Below are 24421 nucleotides of genomic sequence, written 5' to 3' on the forward strand. Positions count from 1 at the left end.
TATGCTGTATTTTAAAAACATGTTTATTTTTCATTGTATGAACATGTGTATCTCTGTGTTTGTTCGGGTGCCCAAAGAAGTCAGAGGTATCAGATCCCCCGGAGCTATAGGTGGTTATGACAAGTCTAATGTGTGTGTTATGCGTTCTGTTAATCACTGAGTAATCTCTGTAGTACCTCAATTTAAATGCTTTTATATACAAAATAGGAAGATCTATCCATTCATTCTATGTTAATTGTGAAAGTACTGTACTAGAAAAATGCTGAAACATAATAAACTAAAAGGGCAGATTCTTTGCCCTAAGAAAGATAATTGAATTTGATAAATATAGTACGCATGATTTCTATCAGAGTGGTAGAAATACTTGGTATTCTAAAGTCACATTGAAGGGATTCAGCTTAGGTAAATTAGAATAACCTTGTCTATCCTAAATTATCCTTCATATTTAAGGCAACTTTACAATCTGGGAATTTCCCTTATAAATATGAATATGTATATGTGTGTGAAACATATACATATATTATCAGGTAGAATAGGTCACTCCCTTTTCTGGAACTTCATGGACTTTGTATACATCTTTATTACTGTACTATAAGCTTAACTTTATTGACTGATATCCTTTATTCATTAGTTACTTGAAGGTGGAGAAAGCTTTTTTTTTTTTTGCTTGTGGCTCTAGTTCTTAATATCAAAACATACAAAAGAGAAAGAGGAAACAAGGAATAAACTGTGGGGGAGGGGATCAACATTCTCATAGTAGGATATATTTCTTTACTATTACTAACCCTAAATAGAGTAAACCAAATCCATTCATTTGGTCCTCTATTTGACCAACAACATGAATTAACATTATGGCTTGGCCATATAGTAGATGTTATCTGCAACGGTGGTATAGAATGGAATGAATTAAAAACTATTACCAAACCCTCAGCAGTACCACACCCTAATTAAACTAACCAGTCCTAGACACTAAGGCCAATTTTTGACAACCCCCAATGAATGTTAATCAAGAAAACCCGCATCCATGAGCCAGAAGAAAACATAACAGTTTACAGATCCATGAATTCAATAGCCTGTGAACATCAAACTGCCTATTTGCAATCTTTAGTTCATCATCATCATTAACAAGAAAGGATAGTGTGCCTACTAACTGCAGTGTCCCATATCCTCTTTCTTGTTTCAAACTGGATAAGATGCAAAAGGTTTATTTTTGTTTTAATTAACTCCTGGAACTCCATTAGTCTAATAGATGAGGCTTCTTAAAAAAACAAACCTGATAGCCATGTTTACAAGTAACAAAAAGAAAAGGAAAAGAAAGTAGGATGTCTGGGTCCATAATGAATTACCTTAGGCTGGTAGTGAGCAATGCTCATTTGATTAATTTCCTTTCCAAGAGGAAGAACAGCTCATAAAAATATACACAAGAGTAGACTGGTAAATAAGTAATGGGTATTTTTTTGCTTTACTGGTGACAAAGAAGAAGCAGAGTCAAAGGACAGCAATAAAGTAAAACAAGATGCTTACTTGTAGAGGTCAGGTTGAGGCTGTTCACATTCAATTGCTGCTCGGAGGTTATCAATGGATTCGGCTGTACACAGTTCAATGGTATCTCGTACTGCATAATGTGTCTACATGAAAGCACAAGATAATCAAATATAAAGTATTTCTTTTTTGTAACTTTATAGCCAACTTATTTCAGAAACAGCACATTTTAGAGTAAGAGGGTTAAGCAGAATATTACAAATGTTGATGGACATTCTACACCAAATGAATTACAGGACAATACTCTTAAAATACATTACAAATACAAAGGTAACCTGCTCCAAAAGGATTTTAAAGGTAAAAGAAAAACAAAAACTTTCCTTGACACTGACATTGGAGAGTATTACATTTGTAGCATGCATATAATTAACTGAAATTGCCAAGAAGGTTTTAATATATTTTTTCTCTTTATATATAAAACCAAGATTTGAAAAAAAATTAATAGTTCCATTACATAAACAGTTTATAAAGATTTTGAAACTGTTCAATATGGGTATATTTTATATAGTAACAGAAAGCTAATGTCTTATATTCAATGATTAAGATATTCTACATATATGTACTATACTCTTAATTCATCCAAAATGCAAGACAAGATACAATGAACCTATTTATAAACTGTCAACAAGGGCTAATGCAGATTCAAGTATTACAGCACTTATGCACAAGGGAAAGCTGTTAACATAGTCTTTAGGAATATTAGAGAACTTCTTGCTTTACATTTAAAACTACTGCCTGACTTTAAAATTTTTGATTTATTGCTACTTAATGAATAAAAGAAAACCGAAAATTTTCTTCCTCTAAACAATATTCTCAATGTTAGAGAATCTTTATACAGATCTGTATCTTAATAATCCCTAAAATATAACTCAATTTTTTAACAGCTAAGACACCAGTAATTTAGTATCATTTGCTTGAAAACAAAATCAGTAAATAGTAACAAGTAAAGCTTTTATTTCACATTCTGAGTTCTACTCCTTAATTCTACAGGGAAAAAAACAAATAGGAGACCTCCCCAAACATATACCAAGAGGTGAGCTCATTAGTATTACTACTTTTTTTTTCTTTTAAACAGGATCTCTCCATACAGAATCCCCTATGTAGATCAGGCTGGCCTCAAGCTCACAGAGATTTATCTTTTTCTGCCTCTCAAGTACTGAGAGTAAAGGCTACGCCAAACCAGAATTACTCCTTTGCAACGAGCTGTTGAGGGCCATGACACAAATACAGCAGATGGCAACTGATAATTCAGATGTCAACCCACCAGATGAATTATTCTCTGCTGGAGAGAACCCTGTTCAAGCAAGACTTATGGGACCACTGACTCTGGAAACTGGCTGTTTCTGTCTGTAAATTCACATGTGCAAAAACAGCTGGGGAATCTCCCCATTACCGTGCATTTTCATATAATTTGTTCATGTGATCTCATAATTACATTTCAATCTTATGGGCACATCTATCTGTGGATGATCAGGAAGATGACTTCCCATTAAGCTGTGTAATTTTGTTGAACATAAATATACTAAGATATGCTTCATGACTAGATCTATTGTTCCACGAGGACTGTTAAGATACTTAGAAGCCTATTTTGTTTCTTTACCCAGACTAACATAAGAAAACAACAGTTTCTCCACAGTCTAAGACAAGCTACATATATTTAGCTGGTTTAAAACCTCTTGCTAAGTCTGGTTGATAAAAACCTACTCCCTGCACAAATCCTTCAGCAGCTTCTCTCACCAGGCACTATGTCCCCAGTCTCAGGTCACAGCATGTACACCAGGAACCTTGAAGCCGGAGTTGTTATGGTTACTCACTAACTTCAATGTAGTTTGTATAACATTTTTATTGAAAAAAGTTTGTTGTTGAATGTGTACATATAAGGCAGGTGAACAAAAAAGCTAGAGAGAATTGGACAGAGAGAATTAGAACTAGAGAATTGAAACTGGAGAGAACAAGAGCTGCAAATAAAAAGAGCATAACCCTCAGATTGTGTATGAGTCTTTTTTTTTCTTCACATAGGAAATTTTCCTAAGTCCCTGATGTTCTGAAGGCATTCTTTTCTGCAACTCTAGGTGCAATGCTGGGAGCTGGACTCTAAGGCTGCCATACTCCTTAAAGGCAGCACAGAAAGGATAAGTCTTTATGTCCCATGGAACACTGGATGGCAAAGGCTAAAAAGTACCAGCAAAGTAAATTATCTCCCATTCTGATTGAATTGACTATAACGTACTTAAAATTCCTACTGGTTAACAATAAAATACAACATTTATTAAACTATATCCTAAGGTATGAATACATGTAACCAAATTACTCCATATTAGAATAGTTATCACATGAATTGATTTATTTAATTTTATGTGTATGGATGTTTTGGCTACACGTACATCTGTGTGCCACTTATGTGCCTAGTGTCCAAGCAGGTCAGGGAGTTGGATCCCATGCAGCTGTAATCACAGCTGGCTGTGAGCTAGGAATTGAACCTAGGTCCACTAGAAGAGCAGTTTGTGCTCTTAACTATAACACTATTTCTCCAGACCCAGAATAAACCTTTTAAACAAAAATATGCAACTCTTAAAAAATTAAAAATAGATGAACTATAAAGTTACAAAATACTTGAAGTTATTTTTGTAGTTATGTAGTTTAGCTCACAAGTATTCTCACTTATAAAAGTCTAGGATAGTAAAATAGCTCAGTAGTAGTTCTAGTGTGCAAGTATGAGCCAAGAATTCAGTCATAAGTACAACAAAACACAAACAAAAAGCATAAATCAAATGTTAATTGAATTGCATCAATAATTTTGATGGCTTTTGGTTAGGGCATAATCCCCCACCCTATCTCCCACAATGCAAACCCATTCTCCAAGGTGGGTGTTTACTTAGAAGCTCAAATATAATCACATAACTGCTGTCTTCAAATATAAAACTTACACGAATAGCAAAAGTGAGGTAAGGGATTTAGGAGTGTTAGGACACAGAACTATCTCATTAATCATTCTGAGAATAAAATGCTCAGGTCAGGTTTAAACTGCATTACCTTACAATTAGATTCACCATCAAGACTAGCTGTAGTGACATAACAAGTTCCATCAGTTGTGCAGGACGACAGAAGAATAAGATCACAGGGAAAGGTTTCATCTGCCTGTACTTCTACTACATCACCAACCTAAAACAGCAGAATAAATACTTTAAATTCTTAACAAAACATTCAGTATACCTCACAATAAAGCTAAAACTATTAAAGAGATATCTACAGATGAGATTTTGAAATTATCAGCATTCTATATCACATGCAAAGAAATTAAAGACTATTATTGACTATTCAAAATCCTCTTTAAGGAAATAAAGACTTGGAATGCTTACAGAATATCTTAGCACTGTTGTATTATAAGTAATTCTGACATTCATGTGTTCCGTGTTCTCTGATATTCCTGAAACTGATATGTAATAAGATAATTTCTATGGCCATTTCAAGAGCGAAGAAAGAAAATCTAGAGGTTTCAAGTTTGGTACTTCATGACCAGAGGCATCTACATTTTCCCTTTGAACCAGCATATTTTGTCTGCAGTCATGATTGTTGGATTCCTTCTTTAGTGTTCAGAAACCTCAGGTAATTGAGAAGAGGATCAGTTTTCCTCATAATTGGCAGATGCAAGTCTTAGATTAGCTTTCTAAGAATTTTCCATCAGAAGAACCAGTTAATTATAGCAATAACAATCTCTTATCAGCAAGTATCCTGTACCCGAGAAGAAGAAAAACTTGAGAGATGGAATCTTGAACAATTCAATGATGCAGAGAATAAAACATAAAAAGTGAAGACTTGTAAACCTGAGTTCATGTCCCAACTTTGTCACTAAATAATACCACTTTGATAAATGGCTTAAATGATTCCAATAACTGCAGAAGACTGGTGTTTGAAATGATGAAACAAACAAAACATTAAATAATGTACGCATATTAACTATTTGATGGGTGTCAATACTGCTTATTAATTCAATGTGGCTACTTTATTCACAAATTGAGAATGCCAATATATATTTCTTGAGAAGGATATAAGAAAACCTTCAGATAACACTATCCAACAATTTTCATGGCACACTACTGAGAAAATGACCCTGTTTAAAAGAAAAAGTAAAAACAAAACTTAAAAAAACCTCAAAATCCACAAGACTATTACCACCAATCATAAATACACTACGAACAATCTACAAAACAAAAATTTTAAGTTCATCAGAGGGCTAAATATACAGGAGAGGTAAAAAGAGGCAAGTAATGATGACAGAAGGCAAAGTCACAGTTAAGAGAAGTCAAAGCCCATCATGTTGACCTGGGTACACTGACTGAGAATGCTCAACTAATACAGGAAATCCCTCTATTTTTAGAGATTAAGATGAGGACTTTAGGTCTATGTGAATTGAAAAATATATTTTCTTAATTAATATAAATTAGTATCCAAGAGCACCAGAATTGGCAATTATAATCAAATTAATTTTTAAATATTATTTTTAGATGTTTTCTTCCGCAGTTACATAAATGCTCAGGTTATAATATAACAATTGCCATACTTAAATATACAGAAAAAATACCATAATGGGCCAGGCCATACAGGCTAAGGAATTTAGGCTTCACCCTGAAGCTAAAGGAGAAGACAACTTTAGGGAAAGAGAATGACTCTATCACCTCATAGTTCTGTTTCTATTTACTATTTAAAAACATTTAAATAAATGTGGATCAGTGTTTTGCCTACATATGCCTGGTGAATTCAGAGACCAGAAGACCTTCAAAGTAGAGTTAAATATAATTGTAAGAAGCTATGTGGTGCTAGGTACTGATTCCAGGCCCTCTGCAAGAGAAGCAATTGTTCTTAACCTCTGAGCCATCTCTCCAGTCCCTATATCATTTTTACAGGGAGCTGGTAAGATGGCTTAGCAGGTAAAGACATTTACTACCAAGTGTGATGACCTCAATTGAATCCCCAGAACCCACATGGCAGGAGAGAACTGACTCCTATATTTTTTCCTTTGATCTCCTACATGGACACTGCAACATGCATATATACCACATACACAGAAATAACATACATAAAATAATTAATAATAATAAAATGGATTTCCTGTCCTGTCTCCCTTCCAAAGGTCTTATCCTTTGCCTTGCATATTAAGTCCTCTGATAATATATATAATCCTATACAATAGATAGTTTATTTGTTTTGCTTGCACTGAAGGCTATGTGAAGCATGTGTGCAGTGCCCACAAGTCACAGTACTGCATTAGATCCCTTTAGATTGGAGTTAGAGATGGTTATGAGCCACCAGGTGAATGCTGGGGATCATACCAGGATCCTCTGGAAGAACCATCTCTCCAGCCCCAGATGATCTGTTTTATAATATTAAGGGAATGCATGAGGAAAAATAAATATTCCTTTACATTGTGTGAGTATTTGTCAATATGACTGGTTTAAAGAAGAAGCTAAATGGCCAGTAGTTAGGCAGAAGTTTCAGGGCAGAGAGAATGCTGGGGAGGAGAAGGGCAGAGTCTGAGGAGTCATGAAGAGATGCAGAAACAACAGATGAACTTGTACTGAGAAAATGTACTAAGCTACATGGCAGAGCGTAGATAAGAAATATGGGTTAATTTAAGTTATAAGAGCTAGTTAATAACAAAATGAGCTAACATATGAGCATTTAAAATTAGTAAGTCCCTGTATGGATATTTGGGAACTGGCTGGTGGAACAGAAAAGTCTGCTTACATTCCTCTCCCCCCATTCCCTCCAACTTCCTTCCCTCTGAGACCCCACATTAAACTCCTCATCTGTTTCCGTGCACAAAGGGGCAGGCCTCCCATGGGTATCAACAAAGCATGGCATATCAAGTTGATGTAGGAACAAGCTCTTCCCCTTGTATTAAGGCTTAGTAAGACAACCCAGTAAGAGGAAAAGGTTCCCAAAAGCCAGCCAAAGTGTTAGGGATAAGCTACACTCCCACTGCTAGGAGTCCCACAAGTAGATGAAACTATACAATTGTCACAGATATGTAGAGGGTCTAGGTTGTTTCCACGCAGACTCTAAAGCTGTCAGTCCAGTGTCTGTGAGCTCCTATGAACTCAGGTTAGTTGTCTCCCTTGGTTCCCTTGTAATGACATTGAGCCCACGCTCATATCTGGTTTGTACAATCCTTCCTCCCTCTCTTCATAAGATTCTCAGAGCTCAGCCCAGAGCTTGATTGTGGATCTCTGCTTCTACTAGTTACCAAAACTCTCTGATGACAATTAGTGTAGCGTGAGGCATTTCAGGATCAGGAAACCCTCTCTTATAGGAAGCAAGAAGCTCATTTACATCTAAGACAAAAGCAGGAAAGAGGCAGAAGAAAGAAAATGGAAGCAAGCTACTGCATGAGATGAAATAGGAAGCCCATTTATACCAAAGGACCTGACTACCATGAGAGACGGAACTGTAAGACTAGGAAACTACCATGATATATATATATATATGTGGTGCAGAGTGCTTGGCCAATATTGAGATTGGTACTGGAGAACCAATAAATTATTCTGTTCCTATGTGGAGCTTCATACTGAGTAAGAAATAAGAAACAGTAGTATACTGCTTTGAGAGAAAAGCAAGAGAACAGAAAGAGGCATATACTGCTAGTCAGGCCATCTAGAATAAGGTAAAAGAAGATGATGGAAAAGTAACAGGAAAAACACTCTAGCACCCCAGGTCCAACACAAAACTCAGGATAACTGCAATCAATCTTTCAAAAGAATGTAAAGCACAGTAGTATATTAAAATAACAATAATTGGGCTGGAGAGATGGCTCAGCCGTTAAAGGCTAGGCTCACAACCAAAAATATAAGAGTTCAGTTCCCAGCACCCACGGCTGTCTCTCCAGCCACTTATTAAAGAAGTAAAAAAAAAATAATAAAATAAAATAACAATAATTACAATAAAAGAAACAATGGCAACCCAACTCCTGACAAGACTGATCCAAATACCAAACACTAAAGATCTGATGGAAGCAGAGAAAGGCCCATTTCAAAAAACATACACTATTAATATCCATATGAAAATATTACATCTTATGAAGTGAAAACTTATATCCACAGAAAAACCTATATTTGAATGTTTGTAGAAACTTTATTCACATTTGATAAAAATCGGAAGCAGTAAAATATCTACCTTCTCTAGAAGTAAACTGGTAAATACAGAAAAATTATTATTACTCATCACTACAAAGAAATGAGCTATTAAGCCATGATAAAACATGGAGGCAACTTAAATGTATATTAAGTTAAAGAAGTTAATCTTTTTAAAAAATGGTCACATATGGTATGGTTTCTACAATATAATCCTCTGAAAAATGCAAAAACCTGTAGTAGTAATAGGACCACTGACTGCAGAAATTAAGGGAGAATGAAGAATAATGAGTCAGAACATAGATTTTTAGAGACAGGGAAATTATCCTATATGATGTTACAATGTTAAATACATGCCATACATTTATCAAACCTCCTAGAATGGATAGCACTAAGCGTGAACACTACTGTAACTAAATTTTATGTGGTGAAGAAGGTTTACTGATGCTTACAATAGAAAAGGGTAGTGCGTGGCAGAACAAGGCTATATAGCTATACTTTGTTAGGTTTTGCTGTGAATACAAACCTGTTCTAAACAACAAAGTTTACTATTTAAAAAAAAATCTACTGACAATCAAAAAAGTTTGATATGATAAAATCTAAATGTCATCTGGCAGGGATCTGATTTGGTAGAAGCAGCAAACTATGACTAATTTGAATAAAATATAAATACCACCTTGCTCTGTAAATATAAACAGTACACTCTCTGTGTAAAAACAGTTATGGAGTTCATTAAAATTGTCACAAGACTAGCAGACTCAACCGAGGCATATATTTAAAAGAATTGAAAACTGATAATCAAAGAAAAACTTGTCCTTGAATGTTCATAGCAGCAACATCTATATCCACCCACAGAAGAAACATTAGCTAGTAAATAAAGAAAATGTGGTATACACATAGAATATGCTATCATCAAAAGAAATGAATTATAGATAAATGCTACAACACAAATGGATTTTAAAATATTCTGAAAGATGAAAAACACAAAGTTCATGTAATGAATTATGGATTATTTCAATCATGTAAAATATTAAAACCGCAAACTGACTGAGAAAGGTTAGTGCTGACAGGGCTTAGGTAGAAGAAATAATGTGTAATGAGTATGGAATTTCCTTTTCTGGTGATCTAAATAGTGATGGTGGTTACACTGTGAATGTAAACAAATAATACCGATTCCTTTAGTTTCTTTTCTTCCCCAGCCTTTTTTTTTTTGAGACACTGTTTCTCTGTGTAGACCTGACTGTCCTGGAACTTGTTCTGTAGAGCAGATTGGCCTTGAACTCAAAGGTCTGCCTGCCTCTTGACTCCTGAGTGCTGGGATTAAAGGCATGCACCTCTACTGCCCTGATCTGTATACTTCCAAGTGTGCATTTTTATCACACAAGACTGATTCCAATTATTCTGAGTGGGGCCAGGGTAAATTCAGAGGGTAAAAGTGCTTGCTGTGTAAGCCTGATGCCCTGATTCTGAACCACAAATTCATATCAGAAGGGGGGGAACCGACTCCAGAAACTTGTCCTCTGAACTCCACACATATTCCATGGCATATATGTATATACACACATAAACATGCAAGCACATGTGCATGTGCATACACATATGCACCATTAAGAGTAGCTTTAAAAGGAGTGATGTAGTAAAACAGTACCTTGATTTTTTCACTTTCTTTTCTCACTCGTTTTGCATTTTCAATAATGTAAACAGTGCTTTTGTTAACTTCATTATCAGCTCTGTGTCTAAGCCAATCTTCATATCCCTATAAAGATAATAAAAATTATATTTATAACTTTATAATGTTAATTTCAACACAGAATGCCACAGACACAATGATGAACACATTATTTCAAAATTTGAAGCATACTTTAAACATACTTCTTAGGCATATATCTTTACTGTAGTATAAGGTTCCTTAATAAGATATATGTTAAAGGCAAAACAGGTATTAGAGTGTTAACATTCTTCATTGTGAAAATCTATTATTTGTTCCTGCAGTGCTCTAATGAATACCTATGTTTTCCTCAATATATGCCTGAAGAATTAAGGAACATTATAATTCTACTTTGCCAGGAAGACTTATTTGTTCATTTTATTTTGTGTGTGTTGGTATTTTTTCATATATACCTATGCACCATGAGTGTACAGTACCTGGGGAGGCAAGAACAGGATATCAGATCCCCTAAAATTGGAGTTATAAATGGTCCTGTGTCACGATGTGGGATCTGGGAATAGAACCTGAGTCCTCTGTAAGAGAAGCCAGGGCTCTTAAGTACTGAGTCGTCTCTCTAGCATATCTTCCTACTTTCAATTTGAAAAGATAATTGTTCTGACATTTTATTTTATGATAAACCTAATCACTTAGAAATGTAATTCTTCTCATGCAGAAAGTGGGAAAATTTGAAATTTGTTTTATGAGAGATTTTATGTATCGTGGAGATAATAATTAAAATTCTCCACTGACTTAATGATTAAAGAAAATAGAAACTGGTGTTTGCTTTTAGAATTAAAAAAAATAATCAGAGCTTTAATGGTTCACTTTCCTCTGAGCTTTTCTTGTGGAATAGATTTAAACTAAAAGAGCTAAGGAAGCAGGATGCTCATTTGAACATGACCACCTTCTTTTATATTCAATGCTTTTTTCCCTCATTGTAATATCTGTGCCTTTTCAACTGCATCTGAAAAGTAGTCTCTTGATAGCTTTTCCTCCCCTCTCCGTTTTTTTCCTCTTCATTCCTATTCTATCCCTCTTTATGAAAACCCTAGGTTATCATTTCATAGGGTACATTCTCTGATACTAATAAAGAAAGGAAGGGTATAACATGAACTAGTAGTGGGAGTAGAATGAATCAGTAAAGCCCTCTGAAAACCGTAAATGCTATTCTTAGAACTAAAAATTTATGACAGTAAGGAAAATAATAATCTAGATAGCCAGAGGGAAAGAACATTCCAAGTCTTTATTTAGCAATGAAATACATGAAAAAACAATTTGTAAAATCCCTAGTAGGCAAGACAGACGATCAGATAACCCCAATAGGAAAGGTAACCTTGTTCCTTCAATCTATCAGTTACCTTAAGGTACTTTCAAAAAGCATATTGATAGGTACTATCTAAAATGTTTGCAAATAAGCATAGTCTGCGGTCTGTTCCTATACAGTTAACCCACTCCTCACTTAAAGTTTGCTGTTAAAATTTTCAATTTCATTTGGACAGTTTTAAAGGTACTAACACATAAAATGTTCAAAATACTTCAAAAGACAATCACATCATAATCTGTGGCAGCTTGCCAGTTTTGACAAGAAGGATAGAAGTCTCCCCTACCCATCACCCTCCTCAACAGTATTACTGATAATAAAGAAATTCAAGTATTTGTGTTCTTAACTTCTAGGCTACAACCAACAACAACTAAAATTCATTGGAATGGGAAATTCCAAGACATATCACATCAGAATAATGAACAGTAAAAATCCACTCTCTGCTTCCCTACTGAGTTGAACTGTCTACTTGTTCATTATGCTTATACCACATAAACATAGATATTGAAAAAGAAAAGAGAAAATAAATTAGAGAATTTACACCAGCTTGCATTAAAGAACAGGCATAGTTTAAGTAAGAAACTTACCTGCTTGATTGCTGTAACAGTTATAACAAAGAAAAGTGGAAGTCCACTGGTAACTGGGCTGGTTGGTGTGTCTACTGTGACCTAGGTAAAGAAATTAAATTGAAAATAAAATTAGCTATTAACTCATTTGTAGCATTTACATGTTTCAAATATTTCAAACAAAATATATTCTATTAGTGAGATGAATACTAATTTTAATTACAACCAAACAATATATACAAGTCAATTTAAGAAAATTCAGAACTAGTTTTCATCCAAGGTTAGATGATCTCTTTTATTGAAATATGCATACTGGTTTATCAGCTAATGGCTGAAAAGCATTCTGCCAGCGCCCTGTACTGCTACCATTCAGCTGCTAGAAATCTTGCTTTAAAAAGATAGAGAAGTGTTTGCTTTCACAGAGCTGAAAGCTTACAAGGAAAATAAGACATTAAAACCAATGTATAGATGCTGAGATCTATAAGGATAGCTATGAGTTAACTATCTCAAAGAAAGTTTTCAAGTACAATGAACAATATATACAAGGTCTTCTAAAAGGAAAAGTGACACATGTACAACAAGTAAACAAAACAAAAATTAAAAAAATGCCCCCCAAAATGTCACATTGATGAGTCCAGGGAAAGCTGTTGACTTGTGACTATTCATTCCACAGTAGGGGATCTTTGAAGATTTTACACAGGAAAAGGTAACACAAAAATTTATTCTCAATGCTTTGTGAAAAAAAAAGACTAGAAGAGAATAAGAGTGGAGGACAGGAGACTACTTGGGAGGCTACTGCTGTAATCCAAGTGAAAGATGATGTCTTGGATCAGGGTAGAAGTAAGAGATGTGAAAAGAAACACTGAAGATATTCAGGAACAAAAAATGGCAGGACTGGTAAGTAATGAGCTATAACTATTGATTGCAGATATCTTGCAAGTGTTGGATTAACATGCCTGGGTGAATGTTGCTGTTATTCACAAAAATAAGAAACATGGAAGTAGAACTAGATTATCAGGGGGTGGGTTCGTAGTTACAATCTGTCCTCAAATCTCACTATCATCCCCTGACAAAAAGAAATGTAGATGTTAAGACTTTTAGACCTTTAAACATGTATGACTTTACACAATCTCTTTTCTATTTGTGGAATGCTGGTTGTAGCATTCTCTGCCATGGAAACCTCTTCTAATCCTTCAAAGATCAGTTCAGTTATCACCTACTTTTGAAGCCCTTTCAATCTTTTGAGTTAAGTGAATATACAACTCTTCGAGACCTTAATATAAATTCCTTAAGGGTAGAAAAAACTCAGTATTTTGATCATCATATTTTGTTCGGGACTACTGTACAACAAACTGTAGGTAGTCAGCATATAGTTGCTTAACTAAATTAAATGCACTCTTTAATCAACTGAATGATTCTTGCCAATAGAATCCATGGTGTACTTTCTGCTTCTAAGACATCTAACCATGGATATGAGTGCTTTCTAAAAATTTCATCATTCACTATGGCAGTTTACTCTTTCTATAGTCTGTCCCAAACTGCTTTTAAACAGGAGGCCTAAACTAAATTATAATACCATTAGGCAAAAGCCTCAGTGTATACAAACAAAAGCACTCAACATTAACTCACTGGCATTTTTCTGCTTCATTTAAAAAGATGAGGAGGGTGTTATCATTAAAGTAGTAAGTGAAGTTTCCCCAAGTCCCCCCCTCCCACACTGGAGCACTGGTCTGAGCTCCCAAGGTCCCAATAAGGAGTGAAGGAAGGAGAAGATGAGCAAGGAAGTCATGACCACGAGGGGTGCACCCACCCACTGAGACAAGGGGGCTGATCTATTGGGAGCTCACCAAGGCCAGCTGGACTGTGACTGAAAAAGCATGGGATAAAACCGGACTCTCTGAACATGGCAAACAATGAGGGCTGATGAGAAGCCAAGGACACTGGCACGGGGTTTTGACCCTACTTCATGTTCTGGCTTTGTGGGAGCCTAGCCAGTTTGGTTGTTCACCTTCCTAGACATGGACGGAGGGGGGCGGACCTTGGACTTTCCACAGGGCAGGGAACCCTGACTGCTCTATGGACTGGAGAGGGAGGGGGAGAGGAGTTTGGGGGAGGGGGAGAAGGGTGGGAGGAGGGGGAGGTAAATGGGAGGCTGGGAGGAAGCGGATACTTTTTTTTTCCTTTTCTCAATAAAAAAAAGTAGTAAGTGAAGGAAAAACTCTAATAAACTATATACATAAAGATGTAAGCCATGATTTAAAATGATTAAAATCTAAAATACTGAACGGTAAAAGGAACACTGAAAAGCAGATAGATTTACTACTTTCAAACTTCAAGGAAGTAAGTGAGTAAGGCACATAGAAAGGTGTAAAAAGGAAGAAAAGTAGAGTGTTCAAATAGACTAAAACTAGTGTTTAATCTGGAGCTACAGATGGTTCTGAGCCATCACATGGGTACAGGGATTGAACCTGGGTCCTCTGCAAGAGTAGCCAGTGCTCTTCATTGTTGCACTATTTCTCCAGCCTCAATATCTTTTTTGATACACCTATTCTGCTTTACCTTAAAATTATTCACTATGACGAGGTAAAGGCTAACTCTTATCTCTAAAACAAAATAATAACAAAGATTCCTAGAATCAATGGGGGAAAGCCTAGGCATGGTGGCACATACCTATAATCCCAATATTTGGGAAGCTGAGATAGGACTGTATACTGGCTGATTTTATGTCAACTTGACACAAGCTAGAGTCATCAGAGGAGAGAGCCCCAATTGAGAAAATGCCTCCATAAGATCCAGCTATAAGGCATTTTCTTAATCAGTGATCAATAGGTAAGGGCCCAGACCATTGTGGGTGGTGCCATCCCTAGACCTGTGGTTCTGAGTTCTATAAGAAAGCAGGCTGAGTAAGACAGGGGACACAAGTCACTAATCAACCCTCATCCACGGCCTCTGCATCAGTTCCTGCCTCCAAGCTCCTGTCCTGCTTGAGTTCCTGTAGTGACATTCTTTAGTAATGAACAGTGAGAAAATGGGGATGTTCTACTGGGAACTCACCAAGACCAGTTGGCCTGGGTCTGGAAAAGCCTGGGATAAAACCGGACTCTCTGAACATAGCGGACAATGAGGGCTCCTGAGAACTCAAGAACAATGGCAATGGGTTTCTGATCCTACTGCACGCACTGGCTTTGTGGGAGCCTAGGCAGTTTGGATGCTCAACTTACTAGACCTGCATGAAGGTGGGTGGTCCTTGGACTTCCCACAGGACAGGGAACCCTGATTGCTTTTCGGGCTGAGTGGGGGGACTTAATTGGGGGAGGGGAGGGAAATGGGAGGCGGTGGCGGGGAAGAGACAGAAATCTTTAATAAATAAATAAATAAATAAATAAATAAATTTCTACTCTTAAAAAAAAAAAACAGTGATATGGAAGTTTAAGATGAATAAACCATTTCCTCTCCTACCACAAAAAGCCTGGTGTTAAAAAGTAAAACTGTTAGTTTAAACTATTTAAAATTTTGATATATAAACAATCATTAAGATGTTATACAATATACATTTAAGATAAAGATATGAAATCCATGAAAAATTAAATCTCATTTCTAAGACAGCTTTAGAAACCTATACCATCACACAATTCTTGAAGTGCAATTACATTTCTACTTAAAAATAATAATCAAATATTTTTAAGTCACAGGACAACTTAAGATTACAAATTGTTTGAAACAACCAAATTTATCCATGTTGTTTTCATGGAGTTCTTACCTGTACAAGGAAAATGATGAGAAAATAAAAATTTGCAATTCTTCTAAACTGTTCAAACAAATTCTTTGGGAGGAAATTCCAAAGTGTATACTATAAAAAAGTTGAACAAGAAGTATTATTAGAAAAGAAACTTGAAAAATCTTATTATAATATAAAGTAGTATTTAGTATATCTAACAATTGAAAACACACCCTTATGTTACACTGGAATATATTTAGAGGTATAGAATACTTTTTTTTCCAGAAATGAAGTTTCACTGAAAATTTCATTGGCCAACTAAGTGCTACATTTTTAATTTCTCCAACCCAACATAAAACGGATTCTTTGCTATATGCTCTCATATTATATTACATGTATTCATTTGTCTTCTCTCTCTCTCTTGAGATTCTCTGAACTTTGAGAGCACCTAAGCCTTGTTTAAAGGAGATGTTAGAGGCCAACAAGATGGCTCAGGCAGTAAAAGGACTTGCCATGTAAGCCTGACAACTGGAATATGATGCCTGGGACCCACATAAAGATTTGGAAGGAGAGAGATCCTGCCACAAAATTATCGTCTGACCTTCACATGCACACCATAACTCATTCACTCCCCACCCACAAAATAAATACATAAAATTGTTTAAAATAAATTTTAAAAACTAAGACTATTAGCAGTAAATTTCCATACACTCTGTCATGTTCTGAGACTTTAGCTTTCCAGTCCTTTATCAATGGATATCATGATATGCAATTTATCAAAATAGAGTCTTTCCAAGTGTAAATTTAGCCTTTTACCTTCAAAGGTTTTTTTTTTTAAATTCTGGTTTCAAGTCTTCTATATTATGGTATGTATTACATCTGTTGATTTTTAAATGATCCAGTCATTAAGCTTACGGCATTAATAAATTACATCTTATGTATGCACTCAGATTGTGTGTGTTCCTTTTCATTTATGAACACAGTCTCAGCTGTCATGAAGATAGGCGGTACTAGTAGAGACAAAATTTTATCTCTGACAATGATCTAAATCCAGTGATTAGACCTAGCCAAAAGAATTAATATACTCATTCACTCATTCAAATAACTTTTATCTCTCGCAGGAATTGTTAGAATGAATAGTAGGGAAGACAACTGAACAACTTACTTCTATAGAAATCATTGCCTATTCAGAGAAAAACCTTATTGAAAACACAGACACATTTACAACTTATAGTAATTGTTAAAAATAAGTTCAGAGCTTTAAAGAAGAAATCATTACTCCAATTAGTGTCTTGACAAAGTAAAACTTTACTTTTGATCAGAAAAATGAGCTACTCATTAGAAAAGAAAATGGAAGAGCAGGCATAGGCACACCAGGATGGCAAATTCACTTGGTTTTTATTTTAATACAAGTGGTGACTGTGTTTTTCCCATTGGTTGGGGTTTGACCTCATAATCTTTTGTAAATGGCTCATTTAAATGAAGTTTAATTAAATAAGTTGCAACTCAGCTAATAAAAGTTTTACCCTGTTAGGTTAGGAGATTAAAACATTTGCAAAAAGGTTTTACACCATGAGAGAAGATAAATTTACTGGAACTCTTTGATGGTAAACAAATTTTTTACAGTGTTTTCAGAAAAGCTAGTATTTAATGTTTTTTATAGTAACGAATGCTTTCTACCTCAACTTCCCAAATATTGGGATTATAGGTATGCGCCACAGTGTTTAGGCTTTTCCCTATTGATTCTAGGAAACTTTGTTATTCATTTGTTTTAGAGATATGAGTTAGCCTTTGGCTCATCCAAAATTTCATCAGCAGTTCAATAGTGAATAATAATTTTAAGGGAAAGCAGAATAGGTGTGTCAAGAAAAAAATTATTGAGCCTGGAGAGATAATTTAGCAGTTAAGAGCACTGGCTACTCTTGCAGAGGACTCAGGTTCAATTAATTTTAAACCATTTTATGTATTTATTTTGTGGGTGGGGAGTGAATGAGTTATGGTGTGCATGTGAAGGTCAGACGATAATTTTGTGGCAGGATCTCTCTCCTTCCAAATCTTTATGTGGGTCCCAGGCATCATATTCCAGTTGTCAGGCTTACATGGCAAGTCCTTTTACTGCCTGAGCCATCTTGTTGGCCTCTAACATCTCCTTTAAAAAAGGCGTAGGTGCTCTCAAAGTTTAGAGAATCTCAAGAGAAAGAAGACAAATGGAGGCAAGCAGTTACAGTAGAACTGGGCTGGCCAGACAATGTTGGTGCACGCCTTTGATCCTAGCACTAGGGAGGTAGACGCAGTCGGATCTCTGTGAGTTTGAGGACATCCTGGTCTACAGAGTGAGTTTCAGGACAGGCACCAAAGCTACACAGAGAAACCCTGTCTCGGAAAAAAAAATGTCAACTTGACACAAGCTTGAGTCACCTGACAAGAGGGAACTGCAAGTGAGAAAATGCCCCCATAAGAATGACCTTTAAGCAAGCCTAAGGGTAGTGCCCTCCCAGGGCAGCTGGTACTAGGGTGTATAAGAAAGCAAACTGAGCAAGCCAGGAAGGACAAGCCAGTAAGCAGCAATCCTTCAAGGTCTTCAATTTGTACCTCCAGGTTCATGCCTTGAGTTTCTGTCCTAACTTCCCTTCATGATAATAAACTATAAGGTAAAGTAAATCCTATTCCACCCCCACCCCAGCAAAGTTGCAACAGTCATGGTGTTTTATCACAGTAATAGAAACTAAGATAACAATCAACAGTCAACAGGGAGAATAAATCTGAGGTCAAAAGAGTACCTTAGAGAGGACCAGGGAAGTGGTACATGGCTTAGTGGTTAAGAGCACCTGTTCTTACATATGAACAGGGTTCATTTCCCAGCACCCACATAATGGCTCATAACCATCTTATATTCCCCTCTGACCATCAGAAGGCACCAAACATGCATGTAGTACACACACACACACACACACACACACACACACACACACACACACACACACAATTACATGCATACACACAGGCAAAACATTCATAAAATAAATCTTTTTTAAAAAGTAAATGAAGAAATGCCAGGGACACCTTTAAGCCTAGCACTGACGGACAGATACAGCCGGATTACTTTGGGTTTTCAGGTCTGCTTGCGCTACATAATGAGACTCTGCCACAAACCAATCAACCAACCATAAAATTAAGTGCTATCTCTGAAACACTTTACCTTAGCTAATGGGAGCTCACAACTCCAGCTGGACAGGTAAGAAACAAGCATAGGACCAAACTAGATCCTCTGAATGTGGGTGACAGTTGCATGGCTGGGGCAGACTGAGGGGCCACTGGCAGTGGCACCAGGATTTGTCCCTACTGTATGTACTGGCTATTTGGGAACCCATTCTCTTTGGATGGATACCTTGCTCGGCCTAGAAATAGTAGGGAGGGTCTTGGACTTTCCCCAAAGCAATGTGTCTTACCCTCTTTGAGGAGTGGATTGGGGGAGGGTGAGATGGGGGGAGGTAGAGGGGATGGAAGGTGAGAAGGGAGACTGGGATTGGTACGTAAAATGAAAAGAATAGTTTGCTTTCTTTTTTTAAAAAAATAATAAAATGTGAAAAAATTAAGTGCTGTCTGAAATGTCTATTATTTGAAAGAATTCACATTTTTCATGATATTCTCAAATTTGCTTATGATAAAAAATAAGCATTTAAAACCACTGATAGAGTTGCTTTGAAACCATTATAATCCAAAACCAGCATTTAACTGCCATATCGATTTCAAGTAAATAAATAAATAAATAAAAGCTGAACTCTAATAAACTGCTAATAGGTGAACCAGGACACTAACCTTCTGTTCTCAAACTAAACATAAAAAAAAAAACCAGATAAGCATTAAGACCACTTAAATGTCCTTATTGGGGAAATATTAACAGATCAAAGGGAACCTTTTTGTGATCTAGTCCTGTTAGGCTACTGCTGTTGTTTTGCAATGCTAAGGATTCAAATCAGGGCTTTACATAGCTACAACACTCAAGAACATGTATTCTTTGCCCCACTACTGTTGTTTTACTTAGCCAGACTGACTATTTTCTTAAGAACTTTGGCTGGTTCTCTCATTGGAAACTATTGCTCTTCTTTCCTTCATCAGGGCATGAACCTCAGGGTGTTGTAACTTATCTTACTATAAGCTCTAGGCATGGTGCCTGGCAAGAAACACATGATGTTTGTTTCAGGCAGGGTCTCGTACTACATACAGCCCCATGCTGACCTCAAAGTCAGGGCAATCCTCCTGCTTTGGCCTATCAAGTCCTAGGACTACACTTGTCAAGCCACCACTGAGACTTTTAAATCAAGAAATGATGAGTAAAATTTGTGCACTGACCATTTAAATCACTGACTGAATTAAAAGGCAAATTAGGATACAATTATTTATTCTATACATTAAAACCAATACTTTAACACAGATTAAGAGAATTCTTTTAAAAGAGCTTTCTAATTAGAATAAAAGTGGAACTGTAGATATATACATGAAGTTATTAAAATTTAATTGTTTATCTTAAAACTGGACTCTCAGACTTGGTCTGTGGTTACAAACCAAAAACAATGCCAATCACAGGAAGAAAATGCAAATATGAGTTATTTTAAATACAGTGATGAAAACAGATTTTTCTATCCTAAGTTCTTGCCTAGAAGATTGAGCGAATGAATCCTTACACTAATTTTAGAAATAATTTACTTATATTTTATGTATATAGGTATTTTTTGCCTGTATATGTGTGTGTGTGTGGTGCCTATCGAGGCCAGAAGAGACATTTGAGACCCCTGGAACTGGAGTTACAGAAAGTTGGTAGCCTCCATGTTGGTGTTAGGAAGAGAAAGTGCTCTTAACTGTTGAGCTATCTCTCCAATCCCCCACTAGAATATTTTAGCAAGGAACGATAAAGCTAAAAGTCAGACTAAATATTTAAGAACATGTTCAACTGTTGCTACACAGAAATACCAGCACTGCAAATTTTGTTTTGTTTTGGCTGTCCTGAAATTCGTTCTGACAGAAATCTCCCTGCCTCTGCCTCCTGAGTGCTGGAATTAAAGGCATGCACTACCACAAGTGGGCTAAAATACCTCGCAGGTATACCCAGCCACTTAGGTGTTAGCTTGTTTTTAATTTTTTTACATTTATTTAGGCATTATTTTGTGTATATGGGTGTTTTGTCTGCATGTATGTATACCAGAAGAGGGAATTAGAACCCAGGGGACTACTGTCAAATGTAACTACAGTGAGAGACAGCTGTGAGCTGTTATTTGGGTGGTGGGGGAATTGAACTCAGGACCTCTTGAAAAAGAGCCAGTGTTCTTAACTGTTGAGCCATCTCCTTAGACCTGCAAGTAGTTTCTATAGAGTATTTTTCACTTATTTTGAAGTTGGTATATACATATGGGTTCTAAAACTGATACTATATGATAAAGTTATGTTACTGCCTCAAGTATCTATTATCTAAAAGAATTTAAAACCAAATTTTTCCATCAAATAAATCTCCAAATGTTGAAATGAAAACGAACTAATAGATTAAAGGCTTTGAGCTTTACTTGATTGGGTCTGGAGTATGGGGTATGTATAGCTCAGTGACAAAGTGATTATCCAACATGAATGTGGTTTTATGCTTGATTCCAAGCACCAGAGATGAGAGGAGAAAAAAAGCTGTTTTTACATCAAGTTCACCAAGCTTTTTACTTAGCACTAAGAATTCTAAGGATAAAGCTCTAAGTAATGTGTTCTAATGTTTCTATATAGGAACAGCAAAGTGGAAACCAAGTTAGATGGGGCAGCACATGTCTGTAATCTTAACACTCAGGAAGGTAAGGTAGGAGGATTGCCAGGAGTTCAAGGACAGCCTGGACTACATACAAAAGCCAATTTTGGCAAAATAACAAAACCTTGTCAAAAGCAAACAAACAACCAAAAGGAACAGGGACATGGGTAAAAATGAAATAGTAACTATTTAAAAATTAACCAATAAAGTTATCAGCAAGCTGAACTACACAAAGAACATAACCTTCTCTAACTACTAGATACATATGGATGCAGTAGAATAAAAAAGCAAGACTAATTTTATATAGTAAGTTCTATATTGGTAACTGTTCACTTTGCTACATTACTATTCTCAAGTTATTATCAATTTCTCTTTATGTTGGCATTAAATGGAATTTTGAGCTTTGCAATCTACCTTCATTTTTACTAACAATGCCACACAGAAATTTTACTTATCACACTGTTCTATCCACTGAAAATTCGGAACCTCTCAAAAGCAATAAAGTTGCTGACTAAAACTAAATCAGAAATTAGTAAAATTTACAGGTTATTTTCAGTGTGTCAGACACAACTGAAAGAAAGAAATCCTCTCAGTATTAATAAATTGCACTATTGATGAATCTGGTTTATTTGTCGTATGTGTATGCAAGAGAACACACATGTGTGCCACAGTGTGCATGTGGAGGTCAGGGGACTACTGATGGGAGTCAGTGTAGGTCCCAAAGACTGAATCCCAGGCCATCAGGTTTGGTAGTAGATGCCTTACAGGTACACTGAGCCATTTTACAGGTCTCAATTCAATTTTCTTCTTCTTTTTTTCTCAATTCAGTTTTTTAAATAAGGGAAAAACGATAATGTAAATTTAGACCTAAAACTCTGATTTGAGTCAAGTTTAACTTTCTAAATCAACTATGCATAACTCACTGATTATTTCACTGATGGTACTCCAAAGCTCAGAAATTGTAAAACAAACAAACAAACAAACAAACCAAACAACAACCAAAAAATCAAAAACAAAGTAAAAAAAAAAGCCCTAAAGAACAATAACAGTGCAATTAATGTTCTTTTTGTTAAGCAAGGGAATTTCCAATTTTGCGTCAGCTACAAAATTCTGGTGATAACCAAAACTCTCCACAGAGTACTTTAAATTACTAACACCTCAAGGGACATTTCTTTTCTAAGAAAATATTTGTGTTCCCAGAAAAAAAAGTAGACACTGATTTTATAAGTAAATAAAATTTAAAGGTCAAAGTGTTTTCTTCAGTGCTCCCTGTATTAACATTTATTTCCTGATACATTGGCTCTACAGGGGGTTATTTGTAATGAAAAAAAGCACCAAAAACAAGTGTTATTTTTATGACAAAGTAGAGAAAGGAAAGTAACACTTGCTACAGAGTTGGAAGACAGCTAGCATAGTTTATAAACTGTATTTATTCAATTCAAAGAGTATGGTACAAATATATGGAACCAAAAGGTAATGTGAGGAAGACAAATTCCAATTATAAAATTGTTAAGTTTCTCCAGAGTAGATCCAAAGGCCCTCTACCAAAAAAGGACTCTCCCTATACATTCAAATCACAAGAGTCCAAAAACATCAACAGTAATGTACTGGAATAATCCCATGAACACAAATAATATAAGAAGACATAACATTTACTACGTGTTAACACTTCCAAACATAGGGGTAAATGTTTTCTGTGTATCATTTCTTTTCATCCTCACTACAATCTCATGAAATGAACAATTCAATAGGCCTATTTTATGGATAAGAGAATTAAGGTCCAAGTTAAATGATTTTAACTTCCTATCCAAGTCTAAGAGGGGAATATTTTGAGAGAATTATTTTCTCTGCGCCTCATTTTTTCCTACCCTAAACTGGAGATTAAAAATCTACACTTTAGCCAGGTGTATTGATACACTCCTTTAATCCCAGCACTTGGGAAGCAGAGGCAGGCAGATCTCAGTGAGTGTGAGGCCAGTCTAGGTCTACAGGCATACATAATGAGTTCCAGGATAGCAAGGGCTACACAGTGAGACCCTGTCACAGACACAAGTAGCCCCTGACTGAGAATAAAATTTCTGTGACAGGACTTAAGAGTAAAAGAAAATCAACATTTTATCTGATATATCACAGTGTTCTACATGGCTACATGCATATCTGTTCAGTGGGCTACTCAGTTTTCACATTTATGTTTTACATATTAATCTTTTCTTTTTCTGTAGAGATCAGGTCTCATACAATACAATCCTGGCTGTCCTGGAACTCGCAGACATCTGTCTGCTTCTGCCTATATTTTACAATTAATTTTTTAACAAAAACAATTTTCATTATGCCATTACCTAAAGGAGAAACCAAAGGAATATTTGAATACCAAAATGTGGTGTATTATTAAAGGAAGGGTATGATTTTGGGTTTCAAAATTGACTTCAAGTGTACACTGAACTAAATTTCACTAATGTTTTAGCTCTCCCTTTCCAAGCTTCATTTGGAAGCAAGAACATTATCAAAATTTGTTCCGTGCTACAAGAGATGATAGTAAACCAGTCATCTACTACCTAACATCTTGTCTGGTCTGCCAGCAATAAAGACCAGTAAATTAATATTAGCAGAGCAATGACTACTGGGTACTAAGAGCTTTAAGAAGTGTTTTTACATAA

The 24421-nt window shown here is 35.9% G+C and overlaps 1 protein-coding gene across 6 annotated transcripts in view; it reads right to left on the reverse strand.

Annotated features, from left to right (window-relative positions):
* Atp11c (ATPase phospholipid transporting 11C (ATP11C blood group)) overlaps positions 1-24421 on the reverse strand; it is a 197462-nt gene that overhangs the window by 94310 nt on the left and 78731 nt on the right. For all 6 annotated transcript variants that reach the window (XM_075957078.1, XM_075957075.1, XM_075957076.1 and 3 more), the window contains 5 exons: positions 16025-16114; positions 12286-12366; positions 10318-10425; positions 4576-4704; positions 1525-1628 (listed from right to left, as the gene is read on the reverse strand). In XM_075957078.1, the coding sequence (XP_075813193.1) occupies positions 1525-1628; positions 4576-4704; positions 10318-10425; positions 12286-12366; positions 16025-16114 (512 nt within the window). The remainder of the gene's footprint in view (positions 1-1524; positions 1629-4575; positions 4705-10317; positions 10426-12285; positions 12367-16024; positions 16115-24421) is intronic.

The sequence above is a fragment of the Microtus pennsylvanicus genome, chromosome X, assembly GCF_037038515.1.
Source record: "Microtus pennsylvanicus isolate mMicPen1 chromosome X, mMicPen1.hap1, whole genome shotgun sequence".
NCBI lineage: Eukaryota > Metazoa > Chordata > Mammalia > Rodentia > Cricetidae > Microtus > Microtus pennsylvanicus.